The following is a 23,063-nucleotide window of genomic DNA, read 5'->3' as shown; positions in this document are numbered from 1 at the left end:
GTGCCTCGCGGCGGCTGGCGAGCGAGAGGCCGTTGGAGTCGCTCGCGGCCTGGCTCGCGGCGCGCGCCCCCCCCCCCGCCTCCTCTTCCCTGGTTTCCAAGGAGACGCGGATCCCTCCGTCGCCTCACCTTCCGCACCTGCCGCCATGTCGGCCCAGGCCCAGATGCGGGCGCTGCTCGACCAGCTGATGGGCACGGCCCGGGACGGTGAGTTGGGGCGGGCGAGGCGCGGGCCTGCAGGAAGGAAGGAAGGAAGGAAGGAAGGAGGCGCCGCGGGCCTGGCGCGCACCGGGGCCTGGAGTGGCGGGAGCGCCGCCGCGGCCGAGGCAACCTCCCCGCCCTTCGCTTCGCGCCGGTGTCCAGCAGCGGGGCCTCGCCTCAGCCCCACGCCGAGCAGGGCCTCGCTTCCTCTGTCGGCCCCCTGGCTTCCCGCTTGGCCGTTCGAGGTTTTCCGCCCCCTGACAGAGATAGCGGTGACGTGCTCTCTTTACCCGCCCCCCCTCCGCCCAGGTTCTGGGGCTTAGGTTGGCCTGGAATCCTTCATCCCTAAAGAAGTTCCGGGAGGGCGAAGGCTGTGAAGGACCAGCGCTCGGGATATGCTCAGAGGCACGCTTGTCGTTTTTGCTCCGTTATTTCGCAGGTTCCTGGCTTGAGCCTTTTGCATTGGTTCTGCCATCGGAAGCCTCTGCCCAGATTAAGATTTGGGCATCGGGATTATTCTGGACATGGATGATGGGAATAAAAGGACCTTTGGGCCAATTAGCGTATGTTAATGTACTTTAAAAACTGGAGCAGCTTTAAGCTGCTTCGGTTAGGGGTTATTAACCTCGATCTCTAGCGCTAAGTGGGCCTTCCACATCCAGAAGCAGTATACCTGTAACTGCCAGATGCGTGGGACATGCAGTCGAGGGCAGTTGCCTTCATGCCCTCCTTGTGGGCTTCCCAAGAGGCAGTTGGTGGCCATCATCAGAAACAGGATGCTAGGACTAGAGGGACTTTTGGTTCGAGCCAAAGTTTTTGCTTTGTGATATGGATCAAGCCAAAGGTCAGACCAGTCTGGCCAGTTTAAAACTTGGCCATGTAGCAGGTTGGCCAGCATGGCATTGGTCATGGTAATGTGGGTGGTGAAATTCTTCAGGCACAGCTCTTGGTGGCAGGTGCCTAAACAGGATAGCCAAGTCCCGGCACCTGCGTCATCACATCCTCTAGGTGTGCCAACCGAAATGCCTGCCAAAGCAGGTGGTGTAGTTTTTGACGTAACATACGGTCCCTGGAAACATCTGCTCAGTAGCATAAAACACTGGTACAGATGGTATAAGGGGAACAATCAGGCTTTCAGAGTAACATAAGATCTCTAGTGTGTTCAGTACATTTCTAGGGCTCTTTGGAAAGCATCGGCAAGGAATACATATTACATTAATTTCTATAACTTGGACAGTTGAAGCTGCCTAAAACATAAGGCTTTAAATGCCAGATTAGTCAGCTATAGCTCTGTGTCATGAGCTAAAAGCTTGACTTCTCTGGTCTTATGTGGTGAGGCTTTTCTTTTGTAGACTCGCCTGTAGAGGTAATGCTTCGTGTGTAAAAACACAGAAGTAGGCCTGTTCTGCATAGAAACATGACTTAGCGTGTGCCCCAGGAAAATATTATTGCCCTTGAAAAGCTGTGCATTCCTGAAAAGGTTTGTATCTGCTTCCTTACTTGAATCGGCAACTAAAAGCCTGGCACATTTGCAGAACTCTGCAGATAACTTTTTGCACTTTGTTTCGTAAGTGAATAAGTGCTCGTTCTTTCTTTGTGTATTTGAGTTGCTTTTGAATTGCTTCCCATATTTTTATTTCATACAAACTGAACAATTGTGGCCCCTCTATTTTATTTATAAAGGTTCAGTGTATCTTTGCCTGCCTACATCAATCTGCAAGGGAGTTGCAGAAAAGCCTCATGTTCATCGAGCCGTGAGTCACAACCAATTTTTAAAGCTGTTATAACAAAAAAAGTGTTTGCTGCTTTTTTCACGAGTAACTTTAAAAGTGTAGCTTAGAAAAGAAGGAAAAAGGAAAAAAAAACATTTTCAGTAGACACAACATTAATCCTGGATGCTTGCGAATCCTGATCTATAGTCATACACAGACTAGTTTTTTAAAACAATTGTCACATACATTACCACTTTGCCTTTACTTTTTATGTATCATTCCCCTGACTTCCTTACTGCAGGTATGGGCAAGAAAACTTTTCCTTTAAAACTTTTCAACAGCGGGCATAAAATTCTGCAGCTGAGGTCTTGAAGAATGCAGATGGGTATAGTATGTGTTGGAGCTCGCAGTGTGTATTAACTAACTTTTTTTTTGGTTTTGCTTGTTTTAAGTGGCTCCCAAATTGTACGATGTTTTCTGTGGGTGGGGAAGGGGAGGGATAAGACAGATTCTACTTTTCAGACCAACACCAAATGTTCTGATGGCCTTTAAAAAGTCACTGCGTGTTAATATGTACAAGTCAGCAGTACTTAATTGAAAAAGATACTTGATTAATAAATGGCTTCCTGTTAAAATTCCCAGTTCTGGGTCTTGTCTTTTGATTCACAGCCTTCAGATAGCATGGGTTTTGGTTTCTCCGGACCCTTGTTCTCTGTCTAGGGAAAAAAAAAAACACCTTCTGTGGTCTGGATCCAGATTGCCCTTTTCTGATTTTATCTTTTTACATAGATGTTTGGCTATGGACATAATTATGTTCAGCACCACACTTAGTAAGTGGTGCATGTGACATTAAATGCTGTGCTTAGTTTGATTCTCGGCTGTGAAAGAAAAATGAATATTCCATAACTTATGCTTTTGTAGCTTTCCATGCAGTTCTGGGGTTCGTGAAGTATTTTATTCTGCATAATGAGGCAAAATAAAACATACCACGGCTTACCTTTCTTAGTCAGCACTCTTAATGTTTTTCATATTTACAACCAAACATGAATTTCAGGAGATGAAACCAGACAAAGGGTGAAGTTCACGGATGAACGCGTCTGCAAGAGCCATCTTCTGGACTGTTGCCCTCATGATATTCTAGCAGGGACGGTGAGTACTCTTTTCAATGTCACTAACATGCGATAAAACAGGACTTGTCACAGGGCTGTGCTCAATATGTAGTTTGGTTTGGCAGCTAAAGCATGCCTGGGAACATTCTGTGTAACTGGGCATGAACTCAAACCCTGTGGTGGCAAGCTAGCAACCTCCAACTTCTATGAAATGGAACCATCATCTGGGCTGCAGTGGAGCTGTTGAGGTACTTACACATCATGCAAAACTCTGTTTAAGCATTTAAGTCTTAGGTCTTTTCAGTTATTTATGTATTTATTAAAATACTTTGAGTCCGCCCTTCATCAGAGGATTATAACCTGGCGTCGAAAAGACTGTATAGTTGGTGTCAGTCACGCCTCTTTGGGGTAGATGCTCCACAAACGGGGCACCATAAGAGAGAAGGCTCTCTCCTGAGCTGTCACATAACAAGTAGGTATTTCAAAAAGAGCCTACCCTGCATAACTTTAGTTCTGATACAGGGAGAGAAGCTCCTTCCGGTACCAAGTTGTTTAGAGCTTTAAAGGTAGGCACCAGCATCTTGAGTTTGGCCTGGAAGCAAATGGGCAACCAGTGCAGTTCCCTTAGAAGCTGTGTGATGTGATTCTACCTGGCTGCACCCGTTAACATTCTAGCACGCACATTCTGCACTAGCTGAAACTTCCAGATTGTCTGTAAGGGCAACTCCACATACATTGCATTACAGTAGTCCAACCAGGAGGTTACCAGAGCATGGGTCACAGTGGCCAGACTATCCCTATTCAGGAGCAGCTGCAGCTGGCAAATCAAAGCTGATCAAAGGCATTCCAAGCCTCCACTAAAACCTGAATCCAGAAGTACCCCAAGCTACGCACCTATTCTTTCATGGGGATGCAACACTAACTATAACAGGCCACACACCCAGTTCCTGGACATGAGAATGAACTATCAACAAGGCTTTTGTCTTGTCAGATATTGGCCCTATCCAGCCCATTACAGAGGTCAGACACTGTTTCAGCACCTGCACAGCCTTGTCTAATTCAGATGACACAGAGAAATAGAGCTGGGTGTTGTCAACATATTGATGGCATCTCATCCCCCGATGATCTCACCCAATGGTGTCATATAGATGTTAAAAAGTATGGGGGATAAGATGTTAGTAGTTGGTCCCTTAGTCTGATCTAGCATATCCAGGTTGTCATAGTTCCATGGGCAAAGGTATATGCAATCAGTTGATATGAAAAGGCAGCCACCTTGAAAACTCCTGTTGGTGAGGAAAGGTAATAAATTAACACTATCAGTAACGGTTTATTATATGTTTCCTCTTACCTTTGACGATGTTATATAGATGCAGATAATCAAATATTTCTGGACCCAATTCAGCAAAAGCATTCAGTGCATTAACAAACATATGGCAAAATTGAATTCACTCTGTATTTGAAATATTAAAATTCTTGAATTGGCAAATCTCAAAAGTAGAATTAAGGATCACAGTAAAGTACACAGAGTTAATCTTAAATGGTTAAAAGAATATAAGATCCCTTTAAAGATAGAAACTTCACCTGGCTCAAAGCGAACATGTATAAATTAAGGTCACATATTATACTTGTCTGAACACTCGTGTGTGTGTGTGTGTGTGTGTGTGTGTCTTATGGGGGCAGATATATAAACATAAATACATTATTAGCCCCATATTTCATTGGTAGGGTTGAGTCTGCAAGAGAGCAGCTTGCATAAGGCCACCTAGTGAATTCATGGGAGAGGTCAGATTTGAACTGGAGATTTGGATTTGTAGCCCAGTCTCTTAGCCAGTATGTGACACTGGCTTTGTGTGACTCTCTTGGGAATGCAATATGGGATTAGTAGTAGACAGCTGTGTAAGCGATTAAATATTGTGGTATACAGAACTTGCTGTGGTTGATTTGTTGCCTTCTTTTTCCTTACCTTTTCAACAGCGTATGGACCTGGGAGAGTGTACAAAAATTCATGATTTGGCACTAAGAGCAGATTATGAGATTGCAAGTAAAGAGAGGGACCTGTTCTTTGAGCTGGACGTAAGTGCGTTGTGTTTCTAGTAATATGCTGATATCAGATTGGGCAACAGTAAGTCTGACATTCTTGCTAGTCTTGTCACTCCTTCCTTATGTAAGCATCTTGCTACCATTTACAACATTCAGTGATTTCTAGACTATGTGGAGCTCCAGATGGTGATCGTCAGATAGGGACTTAATACTGGGCACTGGATTTTAATGAGTAATTCCGTACTAGTGACTGAAGTACTCTAGGAAGCTCCTTGGGCTTTCCTCCAAAGCAGAATTGTTATACATTCGTCTGTGGCTGGCTATTGGCTCCAAACTTTCAATGTGACAGGTTCTTGGAACTATGGCAGATTTGCCATCTGTGAAATGATTATTACTGATAACTTGATGTGTTTATGCTCTGCCTGAATCAGTTGCAGTCACTCAAAGGCCTGCACTACCCAAGAGAGGTTGGAATGGAGTGCGCAGCCTGCTTGCTCCACTTTGCTCCTCCCACCAAACAACTAAACGAACCAGGAATTCCTCCCAACAGTTAAACTAACCAGGAATTCCAAGCCACTGTGTCTGAACTTGAACTCCTAGCTTCTTGGCCTTACAAGCCAGAATCACAAACCAGGGTTTGTTCTTGGTTTATGATTCCTGTCTCGGTTTGGGAGCGGAAAGAAGGCGCTCCAGTTCAGAAAACACCGTGAGTGTTTCTGGTTAAGTGCTTCTCCTGCTGGTGGGAGGAGCCAAGCAAGAGCAAACAGTCGATGTGCACCAGCTTGTGAAGTATAAGGTCAAGATTCTCTGGAATTCTGCCTTATCTTTGCATGTGAACACAGCCAATATATCACCGTCTGTATCTTGGAATTAATTCTATCTCCAAAAAAGCCTAAAACAGGCCTTCATCTTTGAACATCTTCATTTTTACCTAAAATGTCCCCATTTCCATTTAGCTATTCTTTCTTTTGGTGATTTAGGTCACAACCCTACGCATGTTTAGCTGGGGCATGGTGAGAGCTGCAGGGCTTTTTTTAGTCTAAGCATGCATAGGATTACACCTTTAACATATTATTTTCATATAAACCAAGTAAACCACTATCACTGCTAAGTTTTAATAATGTAATGGTACCATATAATCATTGGGATACTTTTTGCTCTGGGGAGTGGTTTTGTAGTGACACTTTCCTCCTGAAAATGAAACACCTCTTGTACCCATTTCACCATCACTTGTTTCCTTCCCCTGTCCATTTTTATCTACGATGACCCAAAGTAGGCAACAAAAATAAAGGAAAATTGGATCATTCTGCTTTGTGTCCAAGATGAGCCTGTTCATGTTGGGCCTTTTCCCAAGGCTCTTCTCAACAGGGAAAGGATCTTAAATTAACATGCATGTAGGAAGGATACGCAAAATGTCAGCTTTGTTTGTCTGTGTGTATAGGCAATGGATCACTTGGAATCTTTCATTGCTGAGTGTGACAGAAGAACTGAACTGGCTAAGAAACGGCTTGCAGAAACACAGGAGGAGATCAGTGCTGAAGTGGCTGCAAAGGTATTTCAATCATGTGATAGTTTCTTTTTGAACTAGAGTTTTTAGTCCTATTCTGAATAGGTGTCCTATTCTGCTGCTACATGAAGCTCGCAGTGATCTGTTGAATGCACTGATCAGGTCTCCATCTATTCAGCCTCAGCAACGCTAGAGCATCGGATGCTGCCAGACAATTACTGGTTCTCTGTGTTCAACATCTGGGTTAGAGCATGTGAATGTTGTAATGAAGAGCTGGGGTATCATAAACGTTAAGTGCATGAGCTCTTAACTTGGGATGTCCCTGGTTCAGGTCACCTTGAAACTCATGTAAGAAGCTGGAATATAAGTTTTAATAAAATGAAATGCCATGGCCACAAATTCACTAGATGGTCTTAGGCAAGCCACTATCAGCCTCAGGGATAACATTAGCCTACCTTAAAGGACTGTTCTAACGATTACTTAGATGACTTATTTGTGCTTCAAGTGCTAAATAAATAAATTGTGTGTTAATGGTATATCGTGTGACTTTTGCTATATCCCAGCTTTCTACTCATGCTCAAGGTGACTGAATGTCAAGGGCTCCTTGGAGGTCTCTCAGTCTAATCCAGTAGCCAAGTCCAGACACAGACAAAGGGATTCTTTTCAAAGCTTTATTCCTCCTGTACAACTTAACAACCCTATTGTTAGCGTAGAGTTGTTAAGTTTTCCCTTGGATCCTCTGGGCGCAACCATTGTTTGCGCGCCAACCGGGCACTATGCCTCCTTTCCACGCCCTCCATTTGGTGCTGCTCTCTGCGTCGGTGACGCGCGTCCATCAAGTCTGCTTCCCGCGCTCTGTCACTCCCAGGACTGCTATCTAAGCTAGGAATGCCGGTGGGAGGAATCTCCGTCAGCTGTTGGCCCTGGGAAAGAGGAGCGCGCTCCTCTCCCAGGTGCGACTCCTCTTCCTCAGAATCAGAACTACTCTGGGATTCTATGGGCTCAGTGTCCACCCTGACACTGAAATACTTTACAAAGCCAAAGGAAGCAGACTTCAAGCCAGCCTGCAGTATTAAATGTAAATCTTTTACATGGGAACTTTGAAAACCTGTGTTCCTTAGGCAATGAGAGCCATCATTTATCCAGACAAAAAGACCAAAATGCTACAGATACAATCTGCTCATTAAAAAAAACACCTCTCCTCTCCAGGCAGAAAAGGTGCATGAACTAAATGAAGACATTGGGAAACTCCTGGCTAAAGCAGAGCAGCTGGGAGCTGAAGGGAATGTGGATGAATCCCAGAAGATATTGATGGAAGTCGAGAAAGTTCGAGCAAAAAAAAAAGAAGCAGAGGTTTGCTTTGCTCTTGCCTTATTCTAATGTACTTTGCAAAAGTTAGGCTTTTTATTTAGTCATCTGTATCAGCCAAAGGCCACAGCAGAAAGCAAAAGTATATAATCCATATCAAACCCAAATATGGGGTTTTTCCCAAAGCAAAGCATATGTAAGGAGATGCTGTTTACCTAGTACTTCTAATTAATTACTGTTTCTGATTATTTCCTTGTGACTTCGTATGGAAATCCATTATTTATTTGAGATTGAGGATAAATTATATAAAACAGGTGCTTCCAAGTGGTGATAAACTTTGTGTGTGTGTAAGAGTAGCCTAACAGTCAGAATCTGTGCATATTGAATTGAGCTGTAGATCAGATAGTGATTATTCATATTGCTTCTAGTATGTTAACTGTGGTAAGAGTGCTTTGTTACATGTAAAAATATTTGCTAGATGATTGTGAGCAATTGGTTAAGGTGGAGAGAGGAAAGCATAAGAGGATCATGCCGTGGAAGTCTTCATGCTAAGCTGTCTCTGATCTTCCACAGGAAGAATACCGTAATTCTATGCCTGCATCCAGTTTCCAGCAACAGAAGCTGCGTGTCTGTGAGGTCTGTTCTGCATACCTTGGTCTCCATGACAACGATCGTCGGCTTGCTGATCACTTTGGAGGCAAATTACATTTGGGCTTCATTCAGATCCGGGAGAAACTGGACCAGTTGAGGGTAAGGACCAAAACTCAGAGCCATGCAGAATGGTCCAGATTTGATTCTTGGCATCTCCAGTTAAAAGGATCAGGTATCATGTACTGGAGAAGACATTTTCTGCCCAAAACCATGGAGAGGGGCTGCTAGGCAGAATAGACAGATGAATAAATAGTCTGTCCTGGGGTAAGGCACTTTCCTGTATTCTTACATTTTCCTGTGTTTAGTGAGTTGTGTGTTTCTCCCATGGCTTCTATCAGTCCTGTAAATTGTGGATAGTTTTACATAATCCATTGGCTGGGTTCGCACATGGATGTGCCTTGCTGGATTACTGCATAGTTTGCGATGACTTGCCACTGAATGTGTAAACTGACTTCCTTGAAAGCCTTTCACTTGAGATGATGTAAGGCAAAGTGGCAGTTCTGTCTGTAATGGCCCATGCAGCATGTGGCAGTCATCGAGTGAACATGCATATGTGAACCAGACCTCTGAAGTAAAATCAATGACTAATCTGACACTGAATTGGCTTCAGGAGTGTAATGGTCCCAGGCCTGTAACCAAGTCACCTGTCTTTCTAGAGGGGCCTAGAGGTGCATAATGCTTTGCTTTGGTTCATTATTAAGTGCAGTTTCCTTGCTAGTGGGCCTCTGAGCTTGTTAGATGAGTCAGAGGTCGATATTGCCACCTCAGCACATTCCATGCTAACGTGCTACCATTTATCTTATCAGGGCCTAGGAAGCACCTGAGAAGCGAGGCTCTGTTGAGGCTCTGTTTACAGGTGTCTGTGGTGGGAAAGTTCTGGTTGTTTCCCCTCTGATGTGGGGCTGTTAGCCTATGCTGGGAAAGTTGCAGATGAACGCTAATAAACGCTTGCTGCTGTCATGCTGCCTCACTGCTAACATGTATGGTATAAGACCCATTGTACTCCTTGGCTTTGGGTTCAGAGAAGCTGTCTGATCCAACAGTGGGTCTTATAACATACTGTGTGCTGTAAGTACTCAATAAAGTCTGCTTGTAAGCAAACCTGGATCTGGCTTATTATCTCAGCACCTCCAAACCTTAGCAGCCCACGGCCGGGGCAATACAAGGAGTAGTTAAAATAAGATATTGCTGGCTGTCTTGACTATTAAGTAGAAGTTAGAGGCCCTTCCTGTCGGTTAGACTAAGCCACAAGTTGGAACTAGGAGCTCGTCCGTATCGGAAAGGTGTCTGTTCTCCTTTTACACAACCATTTCTGATATTTATTGTTAAATCTGAAGATCAACAGTGCCACTAATCTTCCATGCCAGTAATAGGAGTTTAAGTCACTGAAGTATGTTGTTGTTGTTGTTGTTTTATTTACCAGACTTTTCTAAGTGGTGTGCATTAAAAGATGTGTTGGCTTCTGGGAGGGGAGGAGCAAGGCTGGTCCAGCCAGTCTGCTGGATGGAACCTTGCTGCACTGTTCCTCACCTGTGACTACCAGGTGGAAATGTAATTCAGTTGTGAATTATTGCACAGTAAAGCTCTGTGCTGGATCCTATAATGCAAAGTTGCTCCTTTCTGAAAGAAAATATAGATTGACAAAAGATAAATGAACAGTAGGTGGAAAAGAGTGCGGTTGCTCTGAAGAGGAATTCCATTGTCATTTGGGGAGCGGGGCGGGGCTTGCTCCTGTGAAATGTAGTTCCATGAACAGTATCTAGTAGCACCACCTTCTGTGGGCTTGCATATTTGAACTTCCTTGCAAGTTATTCTTGCTCTGGAGCTCTTTTCCCACATACTCCCCCACAGACAGTTCCTCAGCAATGGCAAGGGCCATTGATCTGTCTTGTGTCCAAGCTATTAATGGCACATCCTTGTTAAGGAGGGTGATGTTGACTAATTGTTTTTGAATGGGTGCGTTGTGTGTCAAACTTCAGAATCCTTGTGTTGTAGTTAGAGATGTGGAGGCCCAGGAAAAAAAACTGGAAAAATTTGGGGGGAAAACACGTTTTTTCCCCCAGGGACTGTAGTTTTTTCCTGAAAAAAATTCCCCAAGTTTCTGGGTATTTTATACACACACACACACACACACACACACACCGGAAAAAAACTCAGTTTTTTCCATGGCCTCAAAATGTCCTTGTTGTAGGGCACAACTGTGTTTATCACGAATTATTGTCTAATCCTAGAAAACAGTAGCCGAAAAACAGGAGAAGAGAAACCAGGACCGGCTGAGGCGCAGAGAAGAAAGAGAGCGAGAAGAGCGCATGGGGCAACGGTGAGTTAATTCCAGCAGGTCTTTGCAGAGGAGACATGTGGCTTCTTGGCAGGCTGGCTTAAGAGGGTTCGTGCTGCCACATTGAGGTGGTGTGGCAGAGGCCGGACTTGAGCCACATTTGGTCCATGGACAGTGCACAGTACATCAGCCAATATATTGTTGTCATGGCCCTCAAGCCAGAGGGAGAGAGAGCGTGCTCTGTTGGGTGTGGGATTTAGGAGGGGGCTGCTGGAGGAGAAAAATGTCCAGGTTGCCGCTTAGGAGCACAATCACATTTGCTGGCAAGTGACAAACTGCACAACTGGCCTAGTGGCTGGAGTTTTGCCACTGGGCGAGTCCATGAAAAATCTCATTAGATCTGCCTTGACTTGCCAAATAAGAAATGAGGCTATCCCACAAAAATCACAACCGTTTTTTCTAATTCTCAGCTTATCCAACATTATCTTCCATGATCTTTGTTCTTGTTTGTGGGATTAGGGGGTCTTTACCTAAGTGAATGAAATTTTTTCAGAGTAAACAATGCTGCTGAATTTGAAAAGTTTCCATAACAGTGTGTCAATAATTGTTCTGTTACCTTCTCTGAAACAAATGCTGTTCCTTTCTTTTAGGTCTGGATCAAGGAATAGAGATCGCAGAAGGTAGGTTTTTGTCAGGGAAATGATTTTACTTTTTGTGTGAGGCGAGGTGATTTGCAGTAAGTCTGAGCATTAAATGAGAGTAGGAAGAACCCCGCAGCCCTTTGTAGTCTGTCCCTGTTGCCCACTTGGCTTATCCCTTCTACAGTTTCAAGGAAATGTATTCAGGGTGGATTAAGTCAGAAGTATTAATAAGATTTTAAAATGTAGGGTAGCTTAAAATAAAACTCTCCTAGTCATTAAATTCTTGCCTGTATAGAAACGATTGCAGCATTTCCAGCAAACACTTAGGACAGGTTTGTACATGCAGACACAACAGTTGGTTACTTGCAGTTGAATGTGTGAATGGCTTCCATTGAGAATTATTGACTGAGGTGACATGGACCCCCAACTGTTGTGTCTGATCTGTGGTGCCTTTTTGACTCTTGGGAGTCAATGCTTCACTCTACAGTCATCAAGTTATGGAAATTCACATAAGGAAGGGCCAGATTGCCACCACCTGGGTTTAGAGTATTCCCCAGGGACTTGGGATACCTAGGGGATGGGGGTGCCAGATTGCCGCCACCTGGGTTTAGTGTATTTGCCAGGGACTCAGGAGACCTAGTTCAAATCCCTACTCAGTCATGAAGCTCACTGGATGGCTTTGAACCAGTCACTTTCTTGGCTTAACCTACCTGACAGACTTGTTGTGATTATAAAATGGAGAAAGAACCATGTATTCTGCTCCAAGCTTTTTCGAGGAAAGGTGAGATATAGATGTAGTCTATAAAACATGAATTGGATTTTTCTTGCAAAAGCAGCAGTGGGAGATTCAACAGTTTCTCATGTCAAGGTAATTAATATCATTTGGTTTGATGTACTTTGTCCCTGTTTGCGGCAGGTCTCGATCTCGAGAGCGGAGGCGAAGGCGTTCGAGATCCGCTTCTCGTGAGAAGCGAAAGTCCCGCTCCAAGTCCCGAGAGCGAGAGAGGCACAGGCGCCACCGCAGCCGCTCTGGCAGCCATAGCCGAGGCCACCGGCGGGGATCCAGAGACAGGAGTGCAAAGCACAAGTACGCCAGCCTTCATAGCTGTTCTCTTGGGGAAAGGCGTTTTGGCTTGTAGCTTAGCCATGAGAACCAAGCTCGGCTGAAAACGCACAGCTGAAAACTGAGACAAATTAGGGTTGGTTCGAAAGCCGATGGACTACTTCCGAAGACCATCGGTGGATGGGGTTAAACAGCCAGTTCACATGGTGCAAAGAAGTAGGGGAGGCCCTCGTTGAGGCCACCTGTGCTGCTGTTTTCACCCACTTCCACTGTAATTTCTGAAGACAGGACAGGTAGATCTCATCCTTAGTAAGGTCCATGAGCTTCAGAAGCCATTTGAGACTTGCGGGTTATTTCGTGGGCTAGACCTGTAAGTCTGAATTGGCACATGGCGAGAGAAACCTTCCCTGCTTCTTTTTAACGCTTGCATCTGCTCAAAGGCAAGTAAGTTACTTGGGGAGTAACCGATACAATTCTGTCAAACTGAGATGTTTGTCTGGAATCCATACTCTAGAGACAAACACATACACTGCAACACAAGAGAGGCCCAAACCTCTAGTGCTGGTCTGTCAGATGCAAAGTAACTGGCAATCTGTCTCACACTGGTTTAATTGCTCTCTATTTAAGGGACAGTGGGGGAAGACACAAATTACTGGGGATAGGCTTGATGTGAGCATGGACAATACTGTGCTGCGCAGCCATAACTGGCCCGAGAATTTCCGGACTTCGCTTCCAGCGCATAACTACTGGATTCAACTTCTTAAAAACATATTCTTCCTGTAATCCTAGTTATCGGGAGAAGCTTAACAGGAACCCCTTCAGTTCTGATTCACTGCATGCAAGTATATTAACCAAACCTGCTGATACAGCTGAATCTAGCACATTGGTACCTACCTGACTGCTCCTAATTTATAGCAGTACTACACATAGCCTGGGGAAACATAGTCTTTTTCCAAGGCTACTGGATTGATAATATCAGCCACTAGATGAGCAAGTGAGGAACTAAGAGCGTTTACACCTCTCTTCTCTGTGAACAGAAATGAGGATTGGAAAGTAGGTTTGTTAAGAAATGAGATGTGTGGAAAGTTTTGACTCATGGTTGAGATACTAAATTCATTTTTTAAATCTGTCTTGAACATGAACAATAAAGAAAAGAAGTTTGGACAATTAGGAAATGAGGAAGACCCTGTAATTACTATTGCTAAAGAGCAGGTAAGGGAATACGTCAGAAAACTCATATGTACATTAGCCCATCTCAAAGTGTTCCCTAGGGGGAGGAACTATATGAATGATGGTTTCTGGAGAGAAGGAATACCCCAAAACAAAGTCTGGAAAGAAAAACATACTGTAACTTCTATTTCGTCAAAAGAGAAATCGTAGCTGATGTGATCTGTTGCCATCCCTAAAAAAATCCACATTTAAAAATAAGTATCCAAACATCAGGCAGATGTGAAACTATACATAGGGTTAAAAGGTTAAAGAATTCATGGACATGAATCGTTACCATCTTCTTTGTTTGTATTGTTGTTAATATAACATTTACGTGTCAACACCATAGTGTGTCAGTGTAACATGCCAGAATAATGAAAGCGTTGTTTGAGGATTGCTTCTTGGGGAGGGGAGGGGGAAACCATTGCTTTTATTTCTGCTGGCCAAGTCCACTCAAGAACACCCTTCTAAAATAAAGCTATTTGCATTTGAAGTTGCTGATGGTCTGGCTTAGCATGGTAGAAGCTTTGAATCTAATCTGTAGCTGTCCTTATTTGGCTCTTGGTACAAAAAAATAATGTTCGCTTCTGAACAAGCATCCATGGCAGCTTAAAAGTATTAAACCATCATGTGTGTTTTCTTTAGCTGATCACTTCTGTAGGCCTTAGGGTGCGTAGTTGTAATCACCCTATTATCCCAGTATAACTGTTCCAATCTATTTCATAACTTGTGTCCCGCTATTCTTCCAGTGAGCTCAGCTAGTGCACGCAGGGACCCAGTGAGGTAAGCTAGACTTGAGAAATAGTGGGGTTTCCCAAGTTGGGTGGAGGCCCATGGTTACTTTCCTGAACTTCTTGCCCACAGCACAAGAGCAGCTCCCATTTTACAGATGGGGGAGTGTAGCAAACAGGCCTAGTGTTAGGGGTCAACAGCACTGGACACCTGCCGAGTCCCACATCCTAGGGGGACTCCGGGAGGTCAGCAGCAGAGCGTCCCACATACCCATTGCTGATCTCCCCCACCCCACCCCCAGCCTCCTGGCCCTGATTCTCTTCCTCCTTGCCATTGCTGCCTGTTTCCCTGTCCTCTGCGAGCAGTGAGGAGGTCGAGTAGCATCCTCTGCTTACTTTGTTATTTCCCTTTGAGTGGCTGTGTGTATTGTGCCCAGAAGGAGAGGACAAGTGACTGGCAGCGGTGATGGTGGCAAGGAAAGGGGGGGGTATTCAGAGAGGGGGAAGCTCACTAAGTGTATCTTGCCCAAGGACCCCCTGAAAGCTGGAGCTGGCCCTCGTAGCAATGGTGGCCTTGACCAAGTTGTACTTCCTGTGTAAACTGGGGTTTGGAAGTGAACCAGGAAGATTGTTTCTAACACTAGACTACTAACGCAGTCTGGGCTTCTGTGAAGAACGGTTGAAGGAAGTAAACACCTGGGTGTAGGATGAACTGTGGGATAAAAACAAAGAGATGTGTCAGATGAATAAAAGCGAAATTGCAGGAATTTCAATTACTGATGAGCGGAATAGTAGGGGAGCCCAAAAGATTCTGTGGAGTATTATGAAGAGCCTCTGTGATTGGATGGAAATGTAGCAGAAAGCCTGCTCTGTGCTTAAATCACTGTCAGATTTCTGGATTGAATGAGCAGCAAAGTAAACGAACAGAACCGATAGTACTGTTGACTGTGAGCTTCAATTATATTTCATACTTCTCTGACCTTGGGCCAATGGATCCAGCAATCATTGTGTGGAGTTAATCCCTGACTGACAGATCTTATCGTAGGGAGCCTGAGCCATTGTCAATCAGCCCTTTGGATTCCAGTCCTTGTCCTACCTCTGATTAGCATCCTCTTCCCTCTGCCTTCCCATGGGATGCTCCATCCAGGACCTAAAACAACGCCTTTGCCTCATTGCTGCAGGCAGTGAGGCAAACTTCTTTCCCAGCACCTCAAGGCTACCCTAGTCTTCTGAGTGGAATGACTGTAAATGCCAGCGGGGCTCTGGGAGATATTCATTGTTTAAACAGGAAGTTGTTTGATCCTGATGTTGAAGCAAATACATAGATGTAGAAGAGTCAACTGGCTACATATGGAGACTGAGTTATGTTTTCCAGTTGGGATGGCCGGGGAATCAGGCCTTGCATAATTTACCTATTTCTTTATGACATTTTTCAACTGCCCAATAAGTGAAGTTCTTTGATGTGCTTAGCCACTTGGTTTTGGTGGTATGCCATCTGTTCAGCTGAAGACAGCTTTCTAGTTTTTGGCCTTGAGACCAGATTTAGGTTGCACTTCAACCCTGTTGAGGTGATCATTCATCTTCCTTGAGTGATCATTCATATTCCTTGCCTACCAAACTAGAAGAGTGGCTTTTCTCACCATGCCAGGCTATCTTCCTGCCCATGGTCCAGAAAGGAAAATTGGCAGATAAATCCAGTTTTCTTTCCTGATCAGATATTTTTTGCGTATAGATCAAATGCCTTCTGTTGTGGAGCCTTTATAGTGTGATTTGGTTTGTACTTCAGATCCTCCAGAGATCGGTCTTCAAGGGAGAAATCGCGGGAGAGGGAGAAGAAAGAGAAGAGCTCTTCTGAAAGACGGCACGAGGGCACCAATGGCAAATCTCGTTCGAAGAGGTCCGAAGAGAGGGAAGCCGGCGAGATCTGAGCTCCGGCGAGATCCATGTTGTACTGTATATAGTGTTGAGAAACATTCTACACAGCCGAAAATTCTCATTTATATTAACTGAATACAGCACATCTTTTGTAGTTCTGAATTTCTCTTGTTTCTGCAGGTAGCAAAGCTGGTAGTGTAACAGTTCCCTGCCATTGACTAAGACTCTGTTTTTAATAGGAACGAACAGACCCAACAGCCAGTCTTCGTCACAGATTAGTGATTTAAGCAGAATGCAGCAGCTGGAAGCTAGCCCTGTAGGTGGGACTGTGATCTGCTGTTAAAACTCATGCCCCGCCTGCCTACTTTAAAATGTCACTTGCCTTTCTGTTGCAGAATAAGTTCATGACATACTAAAGAACCTCAGTAGTGCTGGTGCTCCCCCCCCTTTCTAAATATGGCAGGCTCATTTTAATGTTTCCAGTATTCAAGACCTCACGCTAAATGTAAACAAGCCAAACCGGTCAAAGGTTTAACTTAACACAGCAACCTAGGCTAACGAAGTTGTTTTGGGACAGCTGGTACAAGATGGCACAGTATTCTTGTTTTGGTTTTTTTGGTAGTTGTATTTACAGCCTGATGAATTAGTACAGAATTAAAATTTAAATGGATGTTTGTTGGATTATTTTGTCCATCACTTGACTCATCGGTGTGGATGTTCACAGCTTGTGTTTTGTTTTTCACCCCAGGGTTTCATTTTTCTGAATCTGTCTCGTGTGTCCTAATTTGCAGTTTGTAAGTACTGAACCCACTGGATATAAATATATCTTGCCTGTTGGAGAGGCCCTAATTTAGGTAGAATAGGATTCTGCAGTGTGCAGTTGCAGAGACTTTGGAGTGCTTTTGAAAAGGGAGGTGTCTTTAAACCATTCTGTTAAGAGCAACTCTTATAATAACAAATGGCTCTGCCCATTTGGCAGATGAGACTCGGGAAACTGGCATGGGCAGCACTGTTGTAGGGTGAACAAACAGCCCCCATGCCTAGATTGATTGTGAGGTTACAGAGAGAGGGAAACTGTTTCTGTTGGTTTGTTGAGCAATTTGCATTGCTGACAGCTGCGAGGGGCTGCACTTTTGCAATGACAGTTTTCCTGGGGTAAAGGAGCATAATCTTTGTCATGATGTACTTACCGTATTTCAATAACTGCTTGCAGCAGCTGAATTATGACACATGATCAGTTAAAACAGACATAAGCAGATTAGCTGTGTCCAGTGTACTTAGAATTGTTGACTTTCCTTTGCTTTGTATAATTATCTGCTAGTTCACTGACCCATTCCTGTGTGCCTCTTCCCTGCGCACCCCCAGCAGTCTTCCTTTTTTTTTTTTTTGGTTCATCTGCAAAATTGCAGGAGTTAAGAGAATTTTGTTCATCTTAATGAGTATCTAGAGTTACCTTTTTTATTCTGCTGTCACTACTGAATTCTACCTTTCCTAAGAGAAACAGTTGGAGTGTGTTCTCTAGGCCTCTTATTTCATGTGTCTGGCTGCCATCGGAATTAATGAACCTACCGAAAGAGAGCACCAAACAGATGCTTTGGCTCTGAGGGAATTAGCCCCAGTTCTGATTCAGACCTACAGCTTCACACATGCAACTCCCAATGGGATGAATAGTATTTGGGTGTGCTCAAACCTAGGACCCTCCCCCCCTTTGGATATGGGCCCAATAAGAGAAGCCAGCAAGGTATATCACATTAAGTGTACAAAGTATTAGGAATCCATCCCTGAGTGGAATTTTTATGTTTCGTATTTGCGGTTGAGCGGTTTAATCCTTAACAGCACTTTTTTTTCTCGCCTTTGAGGAGTTTTGTCTAAGTAACAAAGATGTAAGTAAAATGCTGTTCTCTTGCCAGTCTGATTCACATTAAAAGCTTATCTTTGTGGCTTGGAGTGGACAGTGCTCTGTTTTGGTGCTATATTAATGTTTAAAACTTCCCTGAGAAGAAGGCAGTTGGTTAGCCCTGTCTGCTTACTGACTAACTCGGAGTAATGTATTTGATTCCAGTTGTTACAAAAAGTATACTGAAGGAACCTGGAAGGGGGAAACTCTGCTGTAGTGGAACAATGCAATACATATCCTGCACCCATAAAAGTAGTAATGTTTAGAATTTGTATTGCACACATGAGTTTTCAAGCAGTTTGTATGTTATTTTAGTTTTAAAGCAAATGCACAAGTGAGACCTGCAACAAATGGTTGTAGTGTATCTTCAGTCACCTAGCTGGACTGCTCCTGTTCAGGATTTTAGCTAGCCGGCCATGCCACCCTCCTAGGATACTAGACGCTGTAAGGGGCTCAAGCATGCCAGCTTGCTTCTGCCCTGTTTTCTGTTTGTCTTTTCCAGTTGACGTTCAGCTCTCAGGTATGGCCCTTTAAGATGCCTAATGGGAACTCTTATGTGGGCCACTGAGCTCTTCAGTGGGATACCAGGGCATACCAATAATAGTTAAAATTTATTTTGTCCATTTGCAGCACAACATCAGATTGAATTTAATGTGCCAAAGGGCTGCATGGGGGAGAATGTTGAACCCACTGATCTGCTGCTTTCCCCCACAGTTTGTCCTCACAGTCCTTGTTCCCTGAGCTGTGGAGGAGCCCATTAGTTTTTTTGGAAGAAAAGTGCCTGGGAGTTGGGTTGTAAAAGGAAGGATGGTGAAAGGAGAGGATTTCACGCTTTCATGTTTTAAATCCCCCTTCCTCTGCTTTTGATGTGTTTGGGCTACACTTCATTTGAAGGCATGGCTCTCCTACTGGTCACAATGGTTTGGGCCTGAGAGTCTGAATTCGAGGCTGGTTATCTGAGTTTTGGCAACTGTTCCTTTGCCCCCAAAATGAGTAGCTCTAGAACTATCTCTATGATGGGAGGTAAGTCTTCATACTCATTCCTTCTAACAATTGATCCTTATCTTAGGAGCACTTCATATGATGACTTATTCTTGGGCATCTCCTGCCAAATTTGAAATTCCAGTATTGAGCATGTATATAAATTGCAGCTTTTACTAGAAATTACACGTCAATGGGTACACTTTCAAATTACTGCTGTGCATACATAGGTATATTGTATTAACTTCAAAATAACTCAACAAAATTTCCTAATCTGCTTGCAAATATCTACACATGACACATAAAAATGTTGTGGGAGGGAGCTGTCTTTGTATGTTGCAGCCAAGCCAATGAGATGTCCCATAACAGCTCAAAATACTACCAAAGCTTTTGTGCTAGAGCCCGCTTCATCAGATGCATAAACTGCTCCCAGAAAGGTAGGATATAAATAAATGTCCATGGGTGTAGGCATTGCTAGACATTATTTATTACATTTCTATACCATCCAATAGCTGAAGCTTTCTGGGTGGTTCCAAAATTTAAAAAGATAAAATATAAAAACCTTTAAAAATTTAAAATGATAAAACCAAACTAAAAATCAGAGTAAAAGCCAGCAGCTGTGTAAAGATCTAAAATGGCAATAATGCATTTTTCAAAAAATCTGAACAATACCTTCTTGATAGGAGTATGCACCAACGATAAGATTCAGTTCATAGCCCAATTTGGTGCTTTGGAAAACAGCCTAATTCAGCTTGGACCAATTTGGAAGCTACCCATTTTGACTCTGATCCAAATCTCGATTTGTAAATCCAGATCATGCCTCCCATTGATTATCATTAGAAATCAGTAAATGGCTATATTTGTTTTCTGTTAGGCTTGGATGAAATTTGCAGGCACAGATGTCCCTTATGGAGAGGTTTACACCTGCCATATTTCAGACAAATGAGTACAGGTTTTTTTTATGCTACGCACCATTAAATTTTGATTTTGTAAAACAAGGAACTGCCAATATATTTTTTATTTCTTAGCAGAACTGGTTGAAATTTGCAGGAAGAGTTGCCCCTTCTGAGGGGATCAACCCTGCTACATTTCAGATAAATAGGTGCAAGGAGCATTGTGCAAGAATAGCCTTTACGGTTTGGTGGTTTCTAAAAGATGTGTTTATCCCCGTATGTTTTTTGTGGGGAATTGGTATGAAAATGGCATACAGCATGGAGGTGGCCCTAGTTAAGAAACCTGCATAATTTCAGATGGGTAGGTGCAGTGGTTTTCGCGGAAGAGTGCCCAAATTGGGGACATCGCTGATTCACTTCCCCTTATCCCCACCTCTGTGGTGTGGGGTCTTTTGCTATTTGTATGAAAATGGAATATTCCTAGAGGTGACCCTAGGCAAAACACCTGGAAAATATCAGAAGGATAGGTGCAGGGCCTAAGATAAATGAAAAACAATTCAAGGCACTTTTTTGGTTTCTGCTCAATTGACACCAAAGACACAGACAGTGCAATAGGACAGGGGTGGATGATGGGTGTGGAGCATACTGGACCAGAGGCAGAAGGACTTGACCATCCAACATTCTCCAAGCAAGCACCCAGGGCTACACCCTGTCAGGTCTCAGACTCCACCAAAACCTTGCTTAATGTTCCTTCTCCTGGGAGAGCGGACTGAACACTGAATCAGTCCTGTGGGATATTACTTCATGATCCCTCCCCCAAAGCACTGGGATTGGAGAGCCCTGGTCAAATGATTCACTGTAATTAGAAACTAGAGCCATTGGTCCACAAAATGACACTCCCCCCACTGTACACTTCTCCCTTGGTGGTCCCTTTATATGTTTCCTTGGGGAGAAGTGTTTCCATTTGGGGGCCTATCTTGCCTGTGTCTCTTCCGAATCTTCAGGAGTGTTCAGATTTAGATTCAGTCTGCTTTGGAGGAGTGCCACATCGGTTTGGACATCTCGCCAATCTGTCTGAATCAGCTGCGTTCAGTGCACACCCCTACTTTTTGAGTGTGGGAAAGGCTTTTCCAATTCTTGAAAGCTCCTCCGTATAGTTCACTGGTAGTCTTTACCACAGATGAGTGGGTCTGAAACAAGCCTTACTTATATGTGACACTGATCACATGATGGTTCTTCAAAGCAGTGGACACTCGCTACAGAAGTAACACGTGTCATGGAGTGCTCCTTTAAGGAGCAAAGTGCTTACATTGGCTTTTGGGCTTCAGCTGGATCAAGTGAGGCCTGATGTCTTTTTAGAATTCCCAGGTGTAGCTTCTTTTTTGTGGGAACGTACTGAAGCTAGGAAGCAAAGCTAGCTAGGAAGAAGAAAAATCTCTGTTTAGAGGAGGAGGAGGACCTGAACCATCCATACTGAGTAAGTTCTGCCTTGTAAATAAGTATAACATTGTAGCCTTTATCGCATTAGCCTCCACTAGATGTTATTGAGGCTGTACTTAATACTGCTGGGACAAAGAGATAAATAATAGTTCAATTAGAAAAGGTGGCGATCAATTCTAGGTAGTTTGCAAAGTTAAAACAGTGAATAGAAGTCAAATTGGTTAGCATAGACAGTGTTTTGAGGGAGTGTAATCCTCAAATAGTAAAAGTCCCACCTGTTTCCTCCAGCTGTAGCTCTTGAATGGCTAAATTTGGAGTTCTCCAAGAGACGCACAAAGCAAAGCTTCCTTGGCATTTAAAAAATTATACCCTGCCATCAGTGCACATAGCGCCTTATGTTTGTGTAGGCAACATAGACAGTTTCCTGCTCTCAAGGTATTTACGATTTACAAGCCTAAAGTCTCTGACCCTGTTCGGGTGTAATGGCGGCGTTTGGTGGCAATTCATGAGTTAGTAAACCATGGTTTAACTTGGGGTTGTTTAACCCACGAACAACCCCAGGCGCCTGGGTTTGGACGTCATGGTATCAGCCTACGAGTGCCACATTCGTAGGTTGTTTCTGGAAACCGGAATTAATTAACCCATGACTTGCCACCACATGTCGCTGTTATGTCCAAACAGGGCCTCTGAATGCATGGAATTCGTGCTGTCTTTCAGATTGCGGCCTACCGTGTGGGATGAAAGGCTGTGTCTTCTGGTAGGTAACGTCAGCAAGAGAGGGGAGATGTGGTCCCCCTGGATGCTACCTTGCTTATTAGGCAGACCAGTTTAATCAAACGCATATACTTGGGGTCGGGCTCTTGGGACAGACGGAGGATTTTGTTTCTGTACTGCCTGCTCTGCCGCTTAACATGTTCCCTGAGGGAGGTGGCCTTAATTCTAATGTGAAAAACTGGTGAGTGTTGCCAAGGATGGCTGAGAATTTAGCTTCAGGTTGGTTTTGATAAGAATTTACCAAAATTTGCAAAGTTCTCTATATCTGGGACAAAAACAACCTGAGTTTTTAAAAAAATGGTAGGCCGTATGCTTGCTTTGGTATTCCGTAATGGACAAAAAGACAGTGAAGTGTAAGGGGAGACTCCATTTTGAAGCCTTTGGGACCCTTTTGTGCTTCATAGCTGCTACGGAGCCCCCAAAGTGTCAAAAATAGCATTAAAACAAGATAATTGTTGCCCTTTTGGAGCTCCATAACCACTCCAGAAACCATTTAAACAATTTTCTTTGGCACCACAGGGGGGAGCTGTGCTCATGGGGATGAAAATAACCCCCTGGTAGGGATGGCAGAGAATTCCACCATGGATCTCAGTGAGGCCGAATGCCAGTGCATTCGGCCCCCCAAAATCTGTGGCGGAATGGCCTGCCGCCCCCCTGTGGATCCCCCTGAGATGAGACTTACCTGGGGCGGATCTTCTGGGCGGCGGCGGCTTTGGCGGCGGTGGCGGCTGGTCTTCCGACCGGCTGCCGCCAC

General features: G+C 44.1%; 1 protein-coding gene across 3 annotated transcripts; it reads left to right on the top strand.

Annotated features, from left to right (window-relative positions):
- LUC7L (LUC7 like) lies at positions 1-18,275 on the top strand. Of its 3 annotated transcripts, XM_084818812.1 has the most exons (11): positions 1-206; positions 2,967-3,061; positions 4,996-5,094; positions 6,503-6,613; positions 7,778-7,921; positions 8,450-8,626; positions 10,759-10,847; positions 11,456-11,485; positions 12,363-12,533; positions 13,660-13,721; positions 16,236-18,275. In XM_084818812.1, exons 1-10 carry the CDS (start codon positions 146-148, stop codon positions 13,685-13,687), a joined length of 1,005 nt encoding a protein of 334 aa, XP_084674938.1. In that variant the 5' UTR covers positions 1-145; the 3' UTR covers positions 13,688-13,721; positions 16,236-18,275. The 3 variants fall into 3 exon arrangements, with proteins under 3 accessions (XP_084674938.1, XP_084674937.1, XP_084674939.1); XM_084818811.1 differs by lacking the exon at positions 13,660-13,721 and having other exon boundaries at positions 16,236-18,274; XM_084818813.1 differs by lacking the exons at positions 1-206; positions 13,660-13,721 and adding an exon at positions 1,744-1,954 and having other exon boundaries at positions 16,236-18,270.
- The last annotated feature ends 4,788 nt before the right edge of the window (positions 18,276-23,063 follow it).

The sequence above is a fragment of the Heloderma suspectum genome, chromosome 12 (assembly GCF_057233095.1).
Source record: "Heloderma suspectum isolate Gila_16-S chromosome 12, 16-S_ref, whole genome shotgun sequence".
In the NCBI taxonomy this organism is placed as follows: domain Eukaryota; kingdom Metazoa; phylum Chordata; class Lepidosauria; order Squamata; family Helodermatidae; genus Heloderma; species Heloderma suspectum.
The sequence above is the reverse complement of the archived record's forward strand: the minus strand, read 5'-3'. Positions and strand labels throughout refer to the sequence as shown.

Bases quoted from the DNA above. Each gene is read 5' to 3' on its own strand.
- LUC7L (XM_084818811.1), top strand. From the start codon at position 146: ATGTCGGCCCAGGCCCAGATGCGGGCGCTGCTCGACCAGCTGATGGGC. The intron at 3,062-4,995 runs GTGAGTACTCTT...CCTTTTCAACAG, and splicing joins ATGATATTCTAGCAGGGACG to CGTATGGACCTGGGAGAGTG. The intron at 6,614-7,777 runs GTATTTCAATCA...TCTCCTCTCCAG, and splicing joins GTGCTGAAGTGGCTGCAAAG to GCAGAAAAGGTGCATGAACT.